Source organism: Castor canadensis, chromosome 1 (genome assembly GCF_047511655.1).
Source record: "Castor canadensis chromosome 1, mCasCan1.hap1v2, whole genome shotgun sequence".
Taxonomy (NCBI): Eukaryota; Metazoa; Chordata; class Mammalia; order Rodentia; family Castoridae; genus Castor; species Castor canadensis.
This window is the reverse complement of record NC_133386.1, coordinates 57,099,558-57,117,362: the sequence shown is the minus strand read 5'-3', so window position 1 is coordinate 57,117,362 and position 17,805 is coordinate 57,099,558. Positions and strand designations below refer to the sequence as shown.

Genomic DNA, 17,805 nt, shown 5'->3' with positions numbered 1-17,805 from the left:
TGCCTCTGGAGTAACTAACCTGTGTCACATTCTTCGGGGTATATCCCCAAGAGTGGTATTGCTGGGTCATATGGTAGATCAATGTTTAGCTTTTTAAGTAGCCTCCAAATTTTTTTTCCAGAGGGTTGTACTAGTTTACATTCCAACCAGCAGTGTAAGAGGGTTCCTTTTTCCCCCACATCCTTGCCAACACCTGTTGTTAGTGGTGTTGCTGATGATGGCTATTCTAACAGGGTGAGGTGGAATCTTAGTGTGGTTTTAATTTGCATTTCCTTTATGGCTAGAGATAGTGAGCATTTTTCCATGTGTTTTTTGGTCATTTGAATTTCTTCTTTTGAGAAAGTTCTGTTTAGTTCACTTGCCCATTTCTTTATTGGTTCATTAATTTTGGGAGAATTTAGTTTTTTAAGTTCCCTATATATTCTGGTTATCAGTCCTTTGTCTGATATGTAGCTGGCAAATATTTTCTCCCACTCTGTGAGTGTTCTCTTCAGTTTAGAGACCATTTCTTTTGTTGAGCAGAAGCTTTTTAGTTTTATGAAGTCCCATTTATCTATGCTGTCTCTTAGTTGCTGTGCTGCTGGGGTTCCATTTGGAAAGTTCTTGCCTATACCTATTAATTCCAGAGTATTTCCTAATCTTTCCTGTACCAACTTTAGAGTTTGTGGTCTGATATTAAGATCCTTGATCCATTTTGAGTTAATATTGGTGTAGGGTGATATACATGGATCTAGTTTCAGTTTTTTGCAGACTGCTAACCAGTTTTCCCAGCAGTTTTTGTTGAAGAGGCTGTCTTTTCTCCATCGTATATTTTTAGCTCCTTTGTCAAAGGCAAGTTGGTTATAGTTGTGTGGCTTCATATCTGGGTCCTTTATTCTGTTCCACTGGTCTTCATGTCTGTTTTGTGCCAGTACCATGCTGTTTTTATTGTTATCGCTTAGTAATATAGCTTGAAGTCAGGTATCGTGATACCTCCAGCGTTGTTCTTTTGACTGATTATTGCCTTGGCTATTCATGGCCTCTTGTGTTTCCATATAAATTTAATGGTAGATTTTTCAATCTCTTTAATGAATGTCATTGGAATTTTGATGGGAATTGCATTAAACATGTAGATTACTTTTGGGAGTATAGATGTTTTTACTATGTTGATTCTACCAATCCATGAGCATGGGAGATCTCTCCACTTTCTATAGTCTTCTTCAATCTCTTTCTTCAGAAGTTTATAGTTTTCCTTGTAGAGGTCATTCACATCCTTTGTTAGGTTTACACCTAGGTATTTGATTTTTTATGAGACTATTATAATGGAATTGTTTTCATATATTCTTTCTGTTTGTTCATTATTAGTGTATAGAAATGCTAATGATTTTTCTATGTTGATTTTATATCCTGCTACCTTTCTATAACTATTGATGGTGTCTAGGAGCTTTGATAGAGTTTTGGGTCTTTAAGGTATAAGATCATATCATCTGCAAATAGGGATATTTTAATAGTTTCTTTATCTATTTGTATTCCTTTTATTCCTTCTTCTTGCCTAATTGCTCTGGCTAGGAATTCCAGTACTCTGTTGAATAGGAGTGGAGATAGTAGGCATCCTTGTCTAGTTCCTGATTTTAGAGGGAATGGTTTCAGTTTTTCTCCATTAAGTATAATGCTGGCTGTAGGTTTGTCATATATAGCTTTTATAATGTTGAGGTACTTTCCTTCTATTCCTAGTTTTCTTGGAGCTTTTATCACGAAATTGTGTTGGATCTTATCACAGGCTTTTTCTGCATCTATTGAATTCAGTTTGCCATTATTCTATTGAGGATTTTTGCATCAGTGTTCATTAAGGAGATTGGCCTATAGTTCTCCTTTTTGGAGGTGTCTTTTCCTGGTTTTGGGATAAGTATAATACTGGCTTCATAAAATATGTTAGGCAGTTTTCCTGCCCTTTCTATTTCATGGAACAGTTTAAGGAGGGTTGGTGTCAGTTCTTCTTTAAAGGTCTGATAGAATTCAGCAGAGAATCCATCAGATCCTGGACTTTTTCTTTTTCGGGAGACTCTTGACTGGTGCTTCAATTTCATTTTGTGTTATAGGTCTATTCAGGTGATTAATATCCTTTTGGTTCAGTTTTGGATGATCATATGTATCTAGAAATCTGTGCATTTCTTTAAGATTTTCGAATTAATTTGAATATGGGTTCTCGAAGTAGTCTCTGATGATTTCCTGGATTCCATCGTGTTTGTTGTTATCTCTCCTTTTGCATTCCTGTTTCTACTAATTTGGGTTTTTTCTCTCCTCATTTTAGTCAGGTTTGCCAGGGGTCTGTTGATTGTGTTTATTTTTTCAAAGAACCAACTTTTTGTTTCATTAATTCTTTGTATGGTTTTTTTGGTTTCTAGTTCATTGATTTCAGCTCTTATTTTTATTATTTCTGTCCTTCTATTTGTTTTGGGATTTGCTTGTTCTTGTTTTTCTAGGAGTTTGAGATGTATCATTAGGTCATTGATTTGGGATCTTTCTGTCTTTTTATTATATGCACTCATGGCTACAAACTTTCCTCTCAGGATTGCTTTTGTTGTGTCCCATAGGTTCCAGTAGGTTGTGTTTTCATTTTCATTGACTTTCAGGAACTTTTTAATTTCCTGTTTTATTTCACCGGTGACCCATTGTTCATTAAGCAATGAGTTATTCAGTTTCCATCTGTTTGCATGTTTTTTGTCTTTACTTTTGTTGTTGAGTTCTCGTTTTACTGCATTGTGATCAGATAGAATGCATGGTATAATTTCTGTTTTCTTATATTTGCTGAGGCTTGCTTTGTGCCCTAGGATATGATCTATTTTGGAGAAGGTTCCATGGGCTGCTGAGAAGAATATATATTGTGTAGAAGTTGGATGAAATGTTCTGTAGACATCAACTAGGTCCATTTGTTCTATGGTATATTTTAGATCTAGGATTTCTTTATTGATTTTTTGTTTGGATGACCTATCTATTTGTGATAATGGGGTGTTAAAAGTCTCCCACAACTACTGTGTTGGAGTTAATATATGCTTTTAGGTCTTTCAGGGTATGTTTGATGAAATTGAGTGTGTTGACATTGGGTGCATATAGGTTGATAATTGTTATTTCCTTTTGGTCTATTTCCCCTTTTATGAGTATGTAATGTCCTTCTTTATCTCATTTGATCAATATAGGTTTGAAGTCTACTTTGTCAGAGGTAAATATTGGTACTCCTGTCTGTTTTCGAGGGTAAATCTTTTTGCAGCCTTTCATCCTAAGCCTATGCTTATTTCTGTTGATGAGATGGGTCTCCTGTAAGCAACAAATTGTTGGATCTTCCTTTTTAATCCAGTTCGTCAAACCGTGCCTTTTGATGGTGGAACTAAGTCCATTAACATTAAGCGTTAGTACTGATAGGTATGTGGTGATTCCTGTCATTTCGTTGTTTTAGTTGTTTGAAGGTTTGATTGTGTGTGCCTAAGTTGAGGTTACTCTCTACTTTCTTGCTGTTTCTTTTCCTGTAGTTTGGTGCTTCCTGTCCTTTCATGGTTATGTTGGGTTTCACTTTCTGTGTACAGAATCCCTTGAAGAATCTTTTGTAGTGGTGGCTTTGTGGTCACATATTGTTTTAGTTCTGCTTATCATGGGAGATTTTTATTGCTCCATCTATTTTGAATGATAGTTTTGCTGGGTAGAGTATCCTAGGGTTGAAGTTATTTTCATTCAGTGCCCGGAAGATCTCTCCCCAAGCTCTTCTTGTTTTTAATTTTTCTGTTGAGAAATCTGCTGTGATTTTTGATGGGTTTACCTTTGTATGTTACTTGTTTTTTCTCTCTTACAGCCTTCAATATTCTTTCCTTAGTTTCTGAACGTGTTGTTTTAATGATGATATGCCATGGGGTAGTTCTATTTTGGTCTGGTCTGTTTGGTGTTCTGAGGCCTCTTGCATCTGTCTGGGAATAGATTTCTCTAGATTTGGGAAATTTTCCGTTATTATTTTGTTGAATATATTACGCATTCCCTTTGCTTGCACCTCTTCTCCTTCTTCAATGCCCATGATTCTCAGTTTTGGTCTTTTGATGGAGTTGGTGATTTTATAACCTGCAACTTTACTGAATTTGTTCAGTACTTCTAATAGGGTTGTTTTTTCAGTAGAATTTTTAGGGCTTTCTGTTTATTTAAGATCCTGTTCCTTGTATACACTGATAATTTTGACTTCTTTTCCAATTTAGATGTCTTTGATTTCTCTCTTGTGTGATCCCTCTGGCTAGCACTTCATTACTATGTTGAATAAAAGTGGTGAAAATAGGTACCCTTGTTTTGTTCTAGATCTAAGAAAGTTTTCAGCCTTCCCAATTTAGTATGTTAGCTGTTGAGTTTTTATAGATGGCCTTTATTATATTGAGGTGTGTTCCTTCTATAATCTATTGAGTACATTTTTGCTTTAGTTATTTTTTATTTTTTAATTAGTTTTTTCTTTTATTAGTGTATACTAATTATACAAAGACTTTCATTGTGATTAGTTCTGTACATGCATATTATACACTTTCATCAAATTCCTTCCCTTTATTACTGATTCTCATCCTCCTTTCCGTTTTTGTTATTTGGAGCACTTTTATCATGAAAATGAGACATCCTTCCATCTATGGGATGAGTCCTGTTTTATCACAATCTTTTCAATGTGCTATTGAATTTGGTTTGCTAGTATTTTGTTGAAGATTTTTGTATCTGTGTTCATCAAGGATATTGAACTGTAGTTTCCTTTTTTTTAAAAATTCTTATCTGACTTTGTTTAGATAAGAATATTGATGGTGTAATGCTATACTCATAGAATATGTTTTGAAGATTCTCCTTTTCAAGTTTTTGGAATAACTTAAAAAAGAACTGATACCAGCACTGAAGCTCAACAGTGGAGCTATATGGTTCTTATCTTTTCTTTGATGGGGAACTTTTTATTACTCATTTAATGTTGTTATTTATAATTGGTTTATTTAGGTTTTTATGTATTTGAATCTTCTTTCTTTCCTACTTAGTCTAGCTAAGGGTTTGCCAGTTTTGGTTGTGTATTTTTTTTTTTTTAAAGAATAAGTTCTGTTTTATTGATCTTTTACTTTTTTTTAGTATCTATTATATTTATTTCTGCCCTAATCTTTATTATTCCCTTTATTTTGCTAGTTTTGGGTATGGTTTGTTCTTTTTCTAGTTCCTTGAGATGCAAAGATTGTTTATTTGAATGCTTGCTGCTTTTTTTGTGTAGGCATTGGTTGCTATAAACTTCCACTAATGCCTTTGCTGTATCCCATAGGTCCTGGTATGTTATGTCTCTATTTTCATTTGTTTTAACAAATTTTTTAATTCTTCTCTTGAATTGTTTTCCTTGGTCCATTGGTTATTCAAAAGAAAGTTATTTAATTTCCATGTATTTGTATAGTTTTCAAAGTTTTTCTTATTCTTGATTTTTAGTTTTATTGCATTGTGGCCAGTAAAGATGGTCAATATGAGTTGATTTTTTAAAAATTGCTTGAAGCTTGCTTTTGGCCTATCATATAGTTTATCCTAGAGAATGTTCCATGTGCCAGTGAGATGAATGTATATTTTACAGCAATTAATGGAATGTTCCATACATGTTTGTTAAGTCCCTTTAGTCTAAGATGCAATTTAACTGCTGTTTCTTTGTTGATTTTCTGCCTAGCTAACCTGTTCTTTGCTCAGTTTTTTTTTTTTTTTTTTCTTTTTTCTTTTTCTCCTCCCTGTGTACTGGAGACTGAACCTAGGGACTGATAAAGTCCCTTAGACTGTATTGGAGTCCATCTTCCCCTTAAGATCTATTAGTAATTTGCTTTATATATTGGGTTCTCCAATATTACATGCATATCAATTTAGAATTACTATTTTGTCTTGCTGAATTCACCCCTGTAAATTAAATCATAGCCCTCCTTTTCTCTTTATTTATTTATTTATTTTTTGCAGTGCTTTGCTCATGCTAGGCAAGTGCTTTAGCCTCTGAGCCACATGCCCAGCCCAGAAGATTATAATTTTGATGAAATCCCATCATGGATGTTTTCTGTGTTCTAGAAAACCTTTCCCTATCCCAGTGTCTCAAAAATATTTTCTTGTGTTTACCTTTAAAAGGATTAGGGATGTAGCTCTTTGACAAAGGCCTATTATCAGCACCATTTATTGAAAAGACATTTTTCCCTTAATGGATGGAATGGCACTTTTGTCAGAAGTCAGGTTACTTACTGTATAGGTGTGGGTCTATTTCAGGGCTCTGTTCTGTTACTTTATATTTATCCACCCATATTCCAAAACCTGCCTTGATTGCTATAGCTTTATATTGAGTCTTTTAGTCAGATGGTTTATGAGCTATCTTTTGTATTTCTATATGAAATCCAGAATTGGTGTATCATTTTTTGCAAAGAACCTGATGGACTTATGGTTGGGATTTTGTTGATTTTATAGATCAAATTGGAGAGAATTAATACATTAAAAATACTGTATCTTCTAGTCCATTGTATGTTATATCTTCCCCATTTATTTAATTCTTTAATTTCTATCAGCACTGTTTTGTAATTTTTACCATAAAGCATTTATACATCTTTTAATGTTTTCTCAGTTATTTTGTATTTTTTATATATGCAACATATTTTAAATTTTTTATTTTGTAGTTGTATGCTGTTATGACTTTATGTCATAATACAATAGATTTTTGTGTATTAACCTTGTGTCACCAGACTTCCTGAACTCCTTTATTAATTCTAGTGGTTGCTTAACTATTCCTTATGGTATTCTGTATAAATAGTCATGTTATCTGCAAACAGAGACATGTACCCTTCCTTTTCATTATTGCTGCCAGCTTTCTTAATTGTAATGTCTAGAACCTCTAGCATGTACTTGAATAAAGATGAAGAGAGTGAGCATTCTTGCCTTATTCCTAATCCAAGGAGGAACATGTTCAGTACTTCATTTAGAGATGTTGTTTAGTGGATGGGGTATGCTTCCTTTCTATTGATAGTTTGCTGAGAGTTCTTTTAAGTTTTTATTTTATCTTGTTCATCTGATTTTATTTTACATGATCATTTTCTACTTCATCATGAGCCAGTTTTAAAGGGTAGAAAAAGTGAATTTATACTTGGTTTCTCCTACTATACACTCAACAATACAGGTCACTTCTGTGATCCCCAAGTGTTTGGGTTTCTCCCCATCAGCAAATACACCATTCTGTACCAGATACCAAATAGGCATCCTCTAATTCAGTTCTGACATTTTCAAGCTGGAGATAGCATCAGATCCCATAGGTTGAGGGCTTAGTGCACAAAACTGTCCTGACATTAGTTCCTGTTGCAAGTCTGGGTCTCTGGAACTTTTGACTGACTGGCTACAAATTAGAGTTCCTACAACTCTCTCATTGAGTTTGATTATATTGCTAGAGTAGTTCACAGAACTCAGTGATACATTGTACTTAAAGTTACCAGTTTATTATAAGGATAATTTTAAAGATACAGATAAGCAGCAAGATAAAGAAATACATAGGGTGAGGTCTGGAATGGTCCTGAGTCAGGAGCTTTTGTCCTCATGTTGTTAAGGATGGTGGGTGCAAGTCTTCATGTGTTCAGCTTTCTACACCCTGTCCTTTGGGTGCTTTATGAAGGCTATTACATAAGCATGATTGAAGCCTGGACAATCATGTGGAAATGTGACTGGACAAAAAGGGTTTCATAAAGCTAAAACACTGCATGGGGAAGCGCAGCAAGACCTGTCTGTTTCAGATTCTTACCCTGTCTGTGCAGTGTTCCTTCCTTGAAGATACAGGCAGGATCCCTTCTGAAATGGGGGTCCTGTGATCAACTATCAGACAAGGTAGGTCAGAGATTTCTTGATGACCAGCAACTCCAAGTCAAGGGAAGATTAGAGTATATTTTTAGTCTCTGTGACCTGCCTTGGAGAAAATTAAAGAATAGGTGAAAGGAGAGCAGGAGAAGATGAAAAGGAGAGGTTTTTGTTTCTGAGGCCTAAAGTGCCCCAACATATTCCAGTCACATAGGAAAGAACAGGGGCATTAATAAAAACCAAAAACTAAAATTGAAATTGCAGTAAATCTTATTTTTCAAAGAATTGTCCATTTCTTCTAAGTTGTCAATCTTATTGGCAGTGATTATTTATTCATAATATTCCTTTATTATTTTAATGAATGTTAAGGTTGGTAGCAATAAATCCACTTTGATTCCTAATTTTTGTAGTTTGTTCTTTATTTTTCTTTTGCTACCAGTTCTTTTGAAATCACTGGTTTTTGGCTTCCTTAGGTTCTTTGTTGTTTTTCCTACTTGACTGATTTCTAGTCTTACTATTTTCTCCTTTTATGATTTTACTTTGCATTTTTTCTAGCTTCTTATAGTAAGACCCCACTGAGGCTCCCCCAGCCCCCAGCCTTTTTCTTTTTTCAGTACTAGAGATTGAACTCAGGGTCTGGGCACAGGCTAGGCAAGCACTCTGATATTACACTATACCCTAGCCTCTTCTCTTTTTTTCTTAGTATAATTATTTAAATCTACAAGTTTTCCTCTATTGATGGTTTTATTTACATCCTACAGATTTTGATATGTTTTTCATTATTGGCTTAAAATTGATAAATTTCCCTTGTGATTTCTTCTTTGATTTATCTGATATATTTGGTGGCACATGCCTATATCACAGCTACTTTGGAAGCAAAGGTAGGAAGATTCAGACTTTGAGACTAGCCTCAGCAACATAGCAAGGCCCTGTCTACAATAAAAGGGGAACGAGGAGGGCATTGTTTGACTACAAATATTCATTCACTTATTTTAAGTGGTTTTTATTTTAAGTGTGTTGGCCCAAGAACATGCTTTGCAAAATGTTCTGAAATAGGTTGAAAAATTTCCCCTCTTTGTGCTGGGAATCAAATCCGGGCCTTGAACATGTGGAAGCATGCAGTCTGCCACTAACTAAGCATTTAAACTTTTTTAATGACCTACCCTTATTATTATTTTGGTGAACAGGCCATCTGGAATTACAAAAAATTGTTATTTTGCAATTGATGGGCATACTTGTTTGCTTTTTGCATTTGTTGTTTTTAATGAGTATCAGTTAGAGCAAAGTGGTGAATAGAGTTTTTTAAGATCTGTGTCATAAATGATTTTTCTCTTAACTGCAGAAAATAGTTTATTAAATCTCCAACACTTACAACCATGATTGGGATTCTAATTCTCTTTGTAATTCTGTCACTTTTTTCTTTATGCGTTCTATTACTAGGCACAGACACATTTATGACTGTTATGACTTCATTTATTCCATTATGGAATATCATTCTTTATTTCTGGTAATACTTTTTACTTAATGTCTACTTTTAGTAAAATAACAGAGCAGTAATCTTATTATTACTTACTGTTTTCATGTTTTATCTCTCTATCCCCTTATTTTTAGTCTTTTTGTATCTTTATAGTTAAAGTGGCTCTCTTACAGATGACAAGTAGGATTTTTTTATCCACTGTATCAATCTCTGTATTTTAATTGGAGTATTAAGTTCATTGATACTTAATGTAATGTTTATATGGTTAGATTTAGAGATACCACTTTGATAATTTTCTGTGTATCACATTTTAGAGGTACCCTTTCCTCCATTTCTGCTGACTTCTGTATTCATATTTTTAAAACTCCTTTGTAATTTATCCACTGACTTTTTAATTGTACCTTTTTGCATTACTTTTGATTGTTCTAGGACATACATTCTAAAGGGAATGAACTCACACACACAAAAAAAGAAGGTGAAAAGCGATTATTGTGGGAGCAAAAACATCATAGCAATTATAGTGGTTTGTGGTCCTTCTAAGTGCCAAAATATATAAGTAAATACTCAGTATATCTATGGTTTGAAAATTTTCATGTGGGGAGGCAAATAGGAAAAAAGGCTCTTTTTTTAATGAGACTGGGGTTTAAATTCAGAACATTGCTTTTGCAAAGCAAGCACTCTACTACTTGAGCCATACCTCCAGTCCAAAAAAGGCTCTTTGACGAGGGTTTAATGAAAATCTGGTTGAGAACACTGCTCTAAATTTATAATACATGCCCTTAAATTGTACACAGTGTATATAAATTTAATATTCTACTACTTAAGATGTATTTTTTATAGTAAGGCTTCTGGAAATTATAATTCATTTAGTTGAAATATGATAGAAGTGTAGATTTTATTTTTAAAGCTTATTTAGCCATTAGTCTATTAACTATTTAGTTCCAAAGAAAAGCAATAAAATAAAACATGCACCATAAAAGTATCAGTTTCTTATGATTGATCAGCTAAGAAGTTTTATGGTAAAAATGGATAAAGGTAAGAAACTTAAGGGATAAAAGGTAAGCAAGGGATGAGTATAGAGGTCTTCTGGAATCCACAGCTTCAGGATTCGAAACTTTAATATCATGACTATGTTGAGGAATGACTGAAATATTCCAGAGAATGTTACTAGGCATGGTGACTTACATGGGCTTTTTGTGTCAAAAGATGCACCTTTGAGTCCTAGCTCTGCCACTCATCAGTTAGGATTGTAGGACTCTTATTGTCCTCATCTTAAAGAGAGTTTTGTAGAGATACTCATTATTTTTTGTCAAGTATTATATGTCTGAATTGCCTTATGTACTAATTTGGGGAGCAGGAAGAACATGTATAATGAAATAAGAAAATATTCCTTCATAATATCAGGATAATAGCCAGAATATAGTGTTCTGTATGGCCAGAATTTTACATTAGATTTGAAAGAGTAGTTCACTTACAAATGGTACCTATCAAAAATATTAATAATGGAAAATGAAATCAAATGAAGTTGGTGAAAGTACACCCATACACTAGGAACTATTAGTCAACAAATAAGTGATTGAATTTTTGTTACAGAAACAAAAAAATAGGAATATCTGATAGCTGTAATTAAAATTGTTCTTGAGCCGGGCACCTGATGGTTCATGCCTGTAGTCTTAGCTACTCAGTTGGCAGAGATCAGGAGGATCATGGTTTAAAGCCACATGGGGCAAATAGTTCAAGAGACCCTATCTCAAAAATTTTCAATACAATATAGGGCTGGCGGAGTGGCTCAAGTGGTAGAGTTCCTGCCTAGCAAGAGTGAGGCCCTAAGTTAAAACCCCAGTACTGCCAAACCAAAACAACAAGAACAAAAAAAACCTGTTTCTTGTTTCAGTAGTTGTGCTATGTTCCAGTTTGTTTGTTTGTTTGTTTTGGTGAGACTTGAGTTTGAACTCAAGGCTTTGTGCTCACAAAGTAGGTGCTTTACTGCTTGAGCCACACCTCCAGTTCATTTTGCTTTGACTGTTTTGGAGATGGTATCTCACAAAATATTTGCCTGGGCTGGCCTCAAGCTCTGAGCCTCTGGATCTAAGCCTCGGAAGTAGCTAGGATTATAGGTGTGAGCCACCTGTGCCTGGCTAATTCATCTTATTTAAAAGAAATAATGTGGCCAGCGCCTAGTAAGCATAAGGCCCTGAGTTCAAACCTCAGTACTGCAAAAAAAGGAAAGAAAAGAAGTAAATCATCTGTACTTTCATGAATGAAAAGAAAGAGTGAAAACAGAAGAACTATTTATAAAAATGCAGAGAATGAAGAAAAAAGGTATGTTTTAGAATTATTAAAATAGCTTTTAATTTATGATGTTATTTTAAGGGGTGTAGCCAGGTGGTATTCTTTTTCCACCCAACATACTATCAGACAACAGAAAAAACGCTGTTGTAGACCTTAGCATGAAGAATTCCACTATGTCAAATGATTTCCACTTAGAAATCTTAATAACTATTTTCACGTATCATGTTAATTTTATAATGAGTAGTCTCCTTTTTCACTGAATTTTGAACTACCACTTTTATTTGTTCCATAGTAGTGGTTATATGTAATTAACTGTAAGTCCCCCTTTATCTGTGGGTATACATTCCAAGACCCCCAATGGATGCCTGAAAACAAGGATGGCAAAGGGAAGATACTATATGCCAATCCTTTGTGTACTATGTCTTTTCCTGTAAATGCCTGAAAAATTCACTTCCTTTTCCATCTTCACTAATTACCTGTCGCTATAACTTTTGCAGTTGAGATTCCACAGCAAAACCAGCATGATTTTTTCTGCCACCTTCATAGTTTCATGGTTAGAAGATTTATTCTTACATAGATCTTAGCAGCCTCAGCATATGATTTTGTTTTCTTTTCTTTTATTAAGTCAAGAACTTTTACCCTCTCACTTAGAAAAAGCACTTACTATTTTACAGCTTCTTTTTTGCATTATGTGACTTGTCGGCATCACTAGTCTTGTCCTTTGGGAGTTATTATAAAGTAAGGGTTATTGAAATATTAGCACTGTGATATCACAAGTTGATCTGATAACCAAGATGGCTACTTGCTAATGAGCAGGAGTGGGATAAAGATATGATTCTTGTCCTGGGCAGGATATGTGGTGGAGTGGGTTAGTCTGAGATTTCATCATGCTACTCAGAATGGTATGTAATTTAAAACTTAGAATTGTTTATTTCTGGAATTTTACATTTAGTATTTTCTGATCACTGATGACTTCAGGTAACTGAAAGGAAGTCCATAAATAAAAGAAGTTTATTTAATCACAGCTCTGGAGGTTCAAAGTACAAAATCAGGTAGAGAGGACATTCGTTCAGCTTCTGGTAAAGGACCAGTGGCAGATGGCATTATGGCAGCAACACCTGAGAGAGCAAGAGATCACATTACAAAACAAGAAGCCAGTGAGACACCAAAGTCTCACATGCCTTCCAAAAGCAGGTGACTAATTGACCTAAAGATCTCCCAGTAGACCCTACTGCCATGAGACCATGAATCCTTGAGGAACAAACCACATCCAGATCATAGTAGATGCCTTTAGAATCACAAACTTGGGAAGAGTGAAGACTTTCTGATCCAGTATTTTTCCTAAAGTACGCTAGTCATCTTTCCTCGTAAAGAAGGGGCTCTAGGATCAATTCATTCAGGAAGTTGTGGAGTTAAACACACCGTTAAACAAGACTTTTATTCTAGTGTTCATAGGGCAGGAGATGACATTTCTGATACTAACATGCTAATGTGACTTGCACGAGGGAAAACAAAATACAGCATTTCACAAACTTATTTGACCTGTTTTCATGGAGTCTTTCAGATCCACCGTTACTGCGTATGCAAATCATTTGATTTTATGGATGAACAGGAAAGATGTAAAATGGTTGACTTACAGCTATATAGCTATTTACTTAAAGAACTGGACTTGAACTGAGGTCTTTTACCATATTGTGCTTCCTTCATTTTGCCCCCCAAGTTCAGAAGTCTTTACAAACTTCATGATATTCCAAATTAAAGATGTAAAATACACATTTTCCGTGGTGAAAAAAATAAGAGTGAATTACGTGATTATAGCCCTAAAACAAATGTGGTAATATTATTGGACATGGGTCACCACACTAAGGGGAGAACACACCTGGGAGGAATAGGGAAAGGGAAGGAAACCTAAAACTTGAATGTGGCTGATGTGCCCAATGTAGGTGAGCAAATAATAGTAATCTTAAACTGGCAGAGGCCACTATGGGAAGGTGACCAGGAAGTAGTGAAGAGGTCTGGTAGAGATGAACCAATGTGGGTTGTAATACACATGTGCATGGAAGCAATGCTAGGAATCTCTCTGTATAGCTATCTTTATCTCAGACTAGCAAAAATGCTGTGTCTTTCTTACTGTCGCTTTTGTTTTCTCTTCAGCAAAATTGGAGAATAAGAGGGCAGAACAGATTCTGCCTAGAAGCGACAGGGATGGGGAAGGGGACAAGGGGAGGGGAGTTGGGGGACAGGAGGAAGAGGTGGCCCAAACAATGTATACACGTATGTATAAATGGAAAAACAATAAATAAATAAATAAATATTAAAAAAAATAGGAGTGAAGGAGTTAATGAGTATTTGAAATCAAGGTTACAATTAAAAAAATTTTTTTTTTTTGCAAATATCAACTGTCTTTTAAATTAAAAGTATCATAAACAACTCAAAAAGTTCAGTAAAGTAAAATTCTCCACCTTCTCAGAACAGGACTGGAAAAAATTACTCTTCATGAGTTGAGTGTCCTGTTCTGTATCCCATCTCTACAGAAATCAACATGTCTTCTAAAAACTTCATATACATGGCATACACTATTCTTTAACCTTAGTTTTTTACCCAACAATAGTATGTGTACTTTTTTACACCAGTGTATATAGATCTAAAAAAAAAGTTAATGTATTAATAATGTTACATTATTTGGCTGTATCATTATTTATTCAATGGGATTAAATGGGCATTTAGGGTAGTTGTGTTTTTTATCAGACCGTGCTGTGGTGTCTTTTTTTTTTAGTGAGACTTTGTGAGTTTGTTCATACATAGTAGAATTCTCAAGGTGGGAATGCTGGTCAAAGAATATGCACATTTAAATTTTTGTAAGTATTACAGAGTACTTTTAAAAAATGGTAGTAGTTTATTCTCCATCTGCTAGCATTGCAATTGAAAACATTAGAATGATATGTTTCACTGAATTAAGAAAAAAAAAACTACTGTAAAAATACAAGATTGCTTGTAATCTTAAGATTACAGGGATAATTTATAAAACAGTGATAAACATGATCTTTCCTTTGTTCTTGCTCCCTCACCTTTTACAGAGTAAACTATTCATGGAAGGATTTAGAAGCTTGAAAGAAGGAGAACCAGTGGAATTCACATTTAAAAAATCTTCCAAAGGCCTTGAATCAATACGGGTAACAGGACCAGGTGGAAGCCCCTGTTTAGGAAGTGAAAGAAGACCCAAAGGGAAGACACTACAAAAACGAAAACCAAAGGGAGATAGGTAATCATTTTACTTGACTAATTTTTCAGTTTATTGTATTGGGCAAAGATCTTCAAAACTTTCTTTATATTTTATTATATGTTACTGGATTTTATATAGTCTAGCCAAAAGAAAATGCCACTACCGTAGTTAAATAGAATATGCCAAAAATATAGTCTGTATCGCAATTTGAATTATCTGTAGTGTACTGAGGGGCATTTAGCTTAAATTGCTGAATAGTCTGTTGGCCACCATTTTCATCAGACCGCTCTTGAGACCACGAATAAGGAGCTGAAGTTCCCAAAGACAGAGCTGCCACTCTGTACATCCAAAATTTGTCAGCATTCCATCTGTTTATTTCAAATAAAAATTACTTAATTGCTTTGTCTGTTTGGGAAAGATAACCCTCATATAGAAAATCTAAGCAGTATATGCTGTTTTGAAACTTGCAGGTTTTTTTTATTTAATGTATCACATACTATTTTATGTCATTCGTTAATGCCTTTAAAATTCCCACTGCGTGAATATGCCAAAATTTACTTTAAATGAAAAATGCTGTGTTAATGGATATTTAGGCTATTTTTAATATTTTGAATATTTTACGTGTACATTTTTGAAAAGTTATCTGATTGTATCCTCAGGATAAATACTTATTGGTGAAAATTCTGGACCAGTAAAAGCACCTTAAAAATTTTGATACCTGTTTCTGAATTGCTGTCCAGAACAATTAGGGACTAAATATAATCACTCCAAAAACAAGACAGCTCATTGAATTTTATCTTGTTTAATATTTTTCCAGTTACATAGCTTAAGAGATGCAGCTCATTTTTTTTCTTTTTATCTTTTGATTACATTACAGGTTGAATATATTTTTGAATCTTAGTATTCATTTTCATTTTTTCCTTATACAAATTGCACAGTTCTGGTTCTTTGACCTTTTATCTTTTATTGAGATGTTTATTTGTTGTTGTTGATTTATACTTTGTATATTTAAGGTGTGTAACTTTTGCCTTAAAACATATGGAACAAATAAAACATTTCTTTTTTTTTCAACTTATGAAATACATTTTAGCTTTAATGATAGTGGTTTTAAAAATATAATTGAAGCTTAGAATCTTTAAAAAAATTAATTTGTGACTCTTTCCATAATGTTATTTGACTTTGATTACTATTTGGCTTACCAACCTACACAGTAGTAAATACACTGTAAAGACTAGGCAGGAGGATTGTGAATTTGAGGCTGGTCTGGTATATATAGCAAGACACCATCTCAAAAGAAATATTAGGGCCGTGTGTATAGTTCAGTGGTAGAGCATATGTTTAGCACATGCAAGGCCCTATATTCAATCCCCAGTATCAAAACAAAGAAAAAAATACATATTCTGTTCATCTGTATTTTCTTATATCATTTAGTTAATTTAGCTTTTTATGTCTTCCCATTGTAGTTTATTTTTAAAGAAAGATCTGTAAGGATCTAGTTTTCTTTCCAGACTGACACCTTGTTACCACTACAGCATTTATTGTCTACTTTCCCACTGATTTGACAAAGTTATCTAGTAAGAGAATAAATTCTGTTTTTATCCACATTTTTAGGAATTTTTTGTGCAAAAGGAAGTCCATAAAAATGTGTGAAAGTTTAATGATGAATTTAGCCATTAAGGTGATTGTCTGCTCCCAGAGAGATAATAATAATTTATGCATACATACATATATACGAGTAAAGTAAAGTAAAATAAAATAATCTTTTATTTCCCCATTTTTAGATTAGATATTTAACAGTATAGTTCTAGAGTGTTTTATGTTTTGTTTGGTTTGAAATCAGTAAGAAGGAGAATGGTGGAGGCCGAGAGTTGAATCATGAGAGAGAAGGGCATTCCTTCATACAGGATTTTGTCAACCATTGTAAGAACCTTGATTCTGGAGAAAATGGTAAGATACTAAAAAGTAACAAAATTTGATTTACCTTCTTGTGTTGATCATGTTTCCATTACTGTGATAAAATCCCTGCGAACAATAAAGTTAAAGGACAAAAGGTTTATTTTGGCTCACAGTTTCAGAGGTTTCAGTCATAGTTTCTTTGTTTCATTGTCGCTGTGCTTGTGGTGAGGCAGAACATCATGGAAGGGAGTGTGTATGGTACAGCAAAGCTGTTCACCTCATGGCTTTTGGGAAGGAGGGGTGGATGGGTCAAAATATACCCTTCAAGGGCACATCCCTGGTGACCTACTTCCTCCAACTAGACCTTACCACCTAAAGTTTCCTCCACCTCCCAATAGCCCGTGAAGCTATGAATTCATCAGTGGATTAATCCATTGATTATATTAGAGCCTTCATGATTCAGTCACCTCCCAAGGGCCCAACTCTGAACACTTCTGCATTAGGGGCCAAGCCCTCAACACATGAACTTTTGGGGGACATTTCCAAGCCACACCACACCACTTTTTACAGTGCCATTCTGGAAACTGTGAGTATTCCAGAATTTGGAGAGGCAAGGATGGAAGCTGAGAGATCACTAAAGAAAGCTTTACAAACAGTACTACAAGAAAGAAATGGTGGTGGTTTGGATTGGGGTGGTAGATATGGAAGTGGTGAGCGAAAATTCCCATATGTTTTGAAGGTGGAGACGGCAGGATTTACTGATGGATCAGATGTGGACTGTGAGAGAAGAAGAGTCCAGGATGACTCCAAGGTTTGTTTGGCTTGGGTACCAGGAAAGATGGAGGGATTGTTTACTAAGATGGGGAAGACTGCAGAAGGAGCAGTAAGTCCATAGAGTGTTTTGGGGCATGCTTAGAGGTCCATAGTGAACATCCAAGTAGATTTGGTAGATTGGAGGCATGATAATGGAGTTTTAGGGCTAGAGATAAAAATTCAGCAATATTTGAGGGTGAAAAGAGACTGAAAGCTATAATACTAATCATAATCAGAGCAAGTAGACACAGAAAAGAGGCCTGAACCCTGGGGCATTCCAGCATAGAGGAAG

At 34.7% G+C, this 17,805-nt stretch overlaps 1 protein-coding gene across 1 annotated transcript in view; it reads left to right on the top strand.

Annotated features, from left to right (window-relative positions):
- Positions 1-17,805, top strand: part of Lin28b (lin-28 homolog B) — a 119,514-nt gene that overhangs the window by 62,173 nt on the left and 39,536 nt on the right. Inside the window, exon 4 of the mRNA XM_074077755.1 lies at positions 14,659-14,843. Coding sequence (XP_073933856.1) covers positions 14,659-14,843 — 185 coding nt within the window. The remainder of the gene's footprint in view (positions 1-14,658; positions 14,844-17,805) is intronic.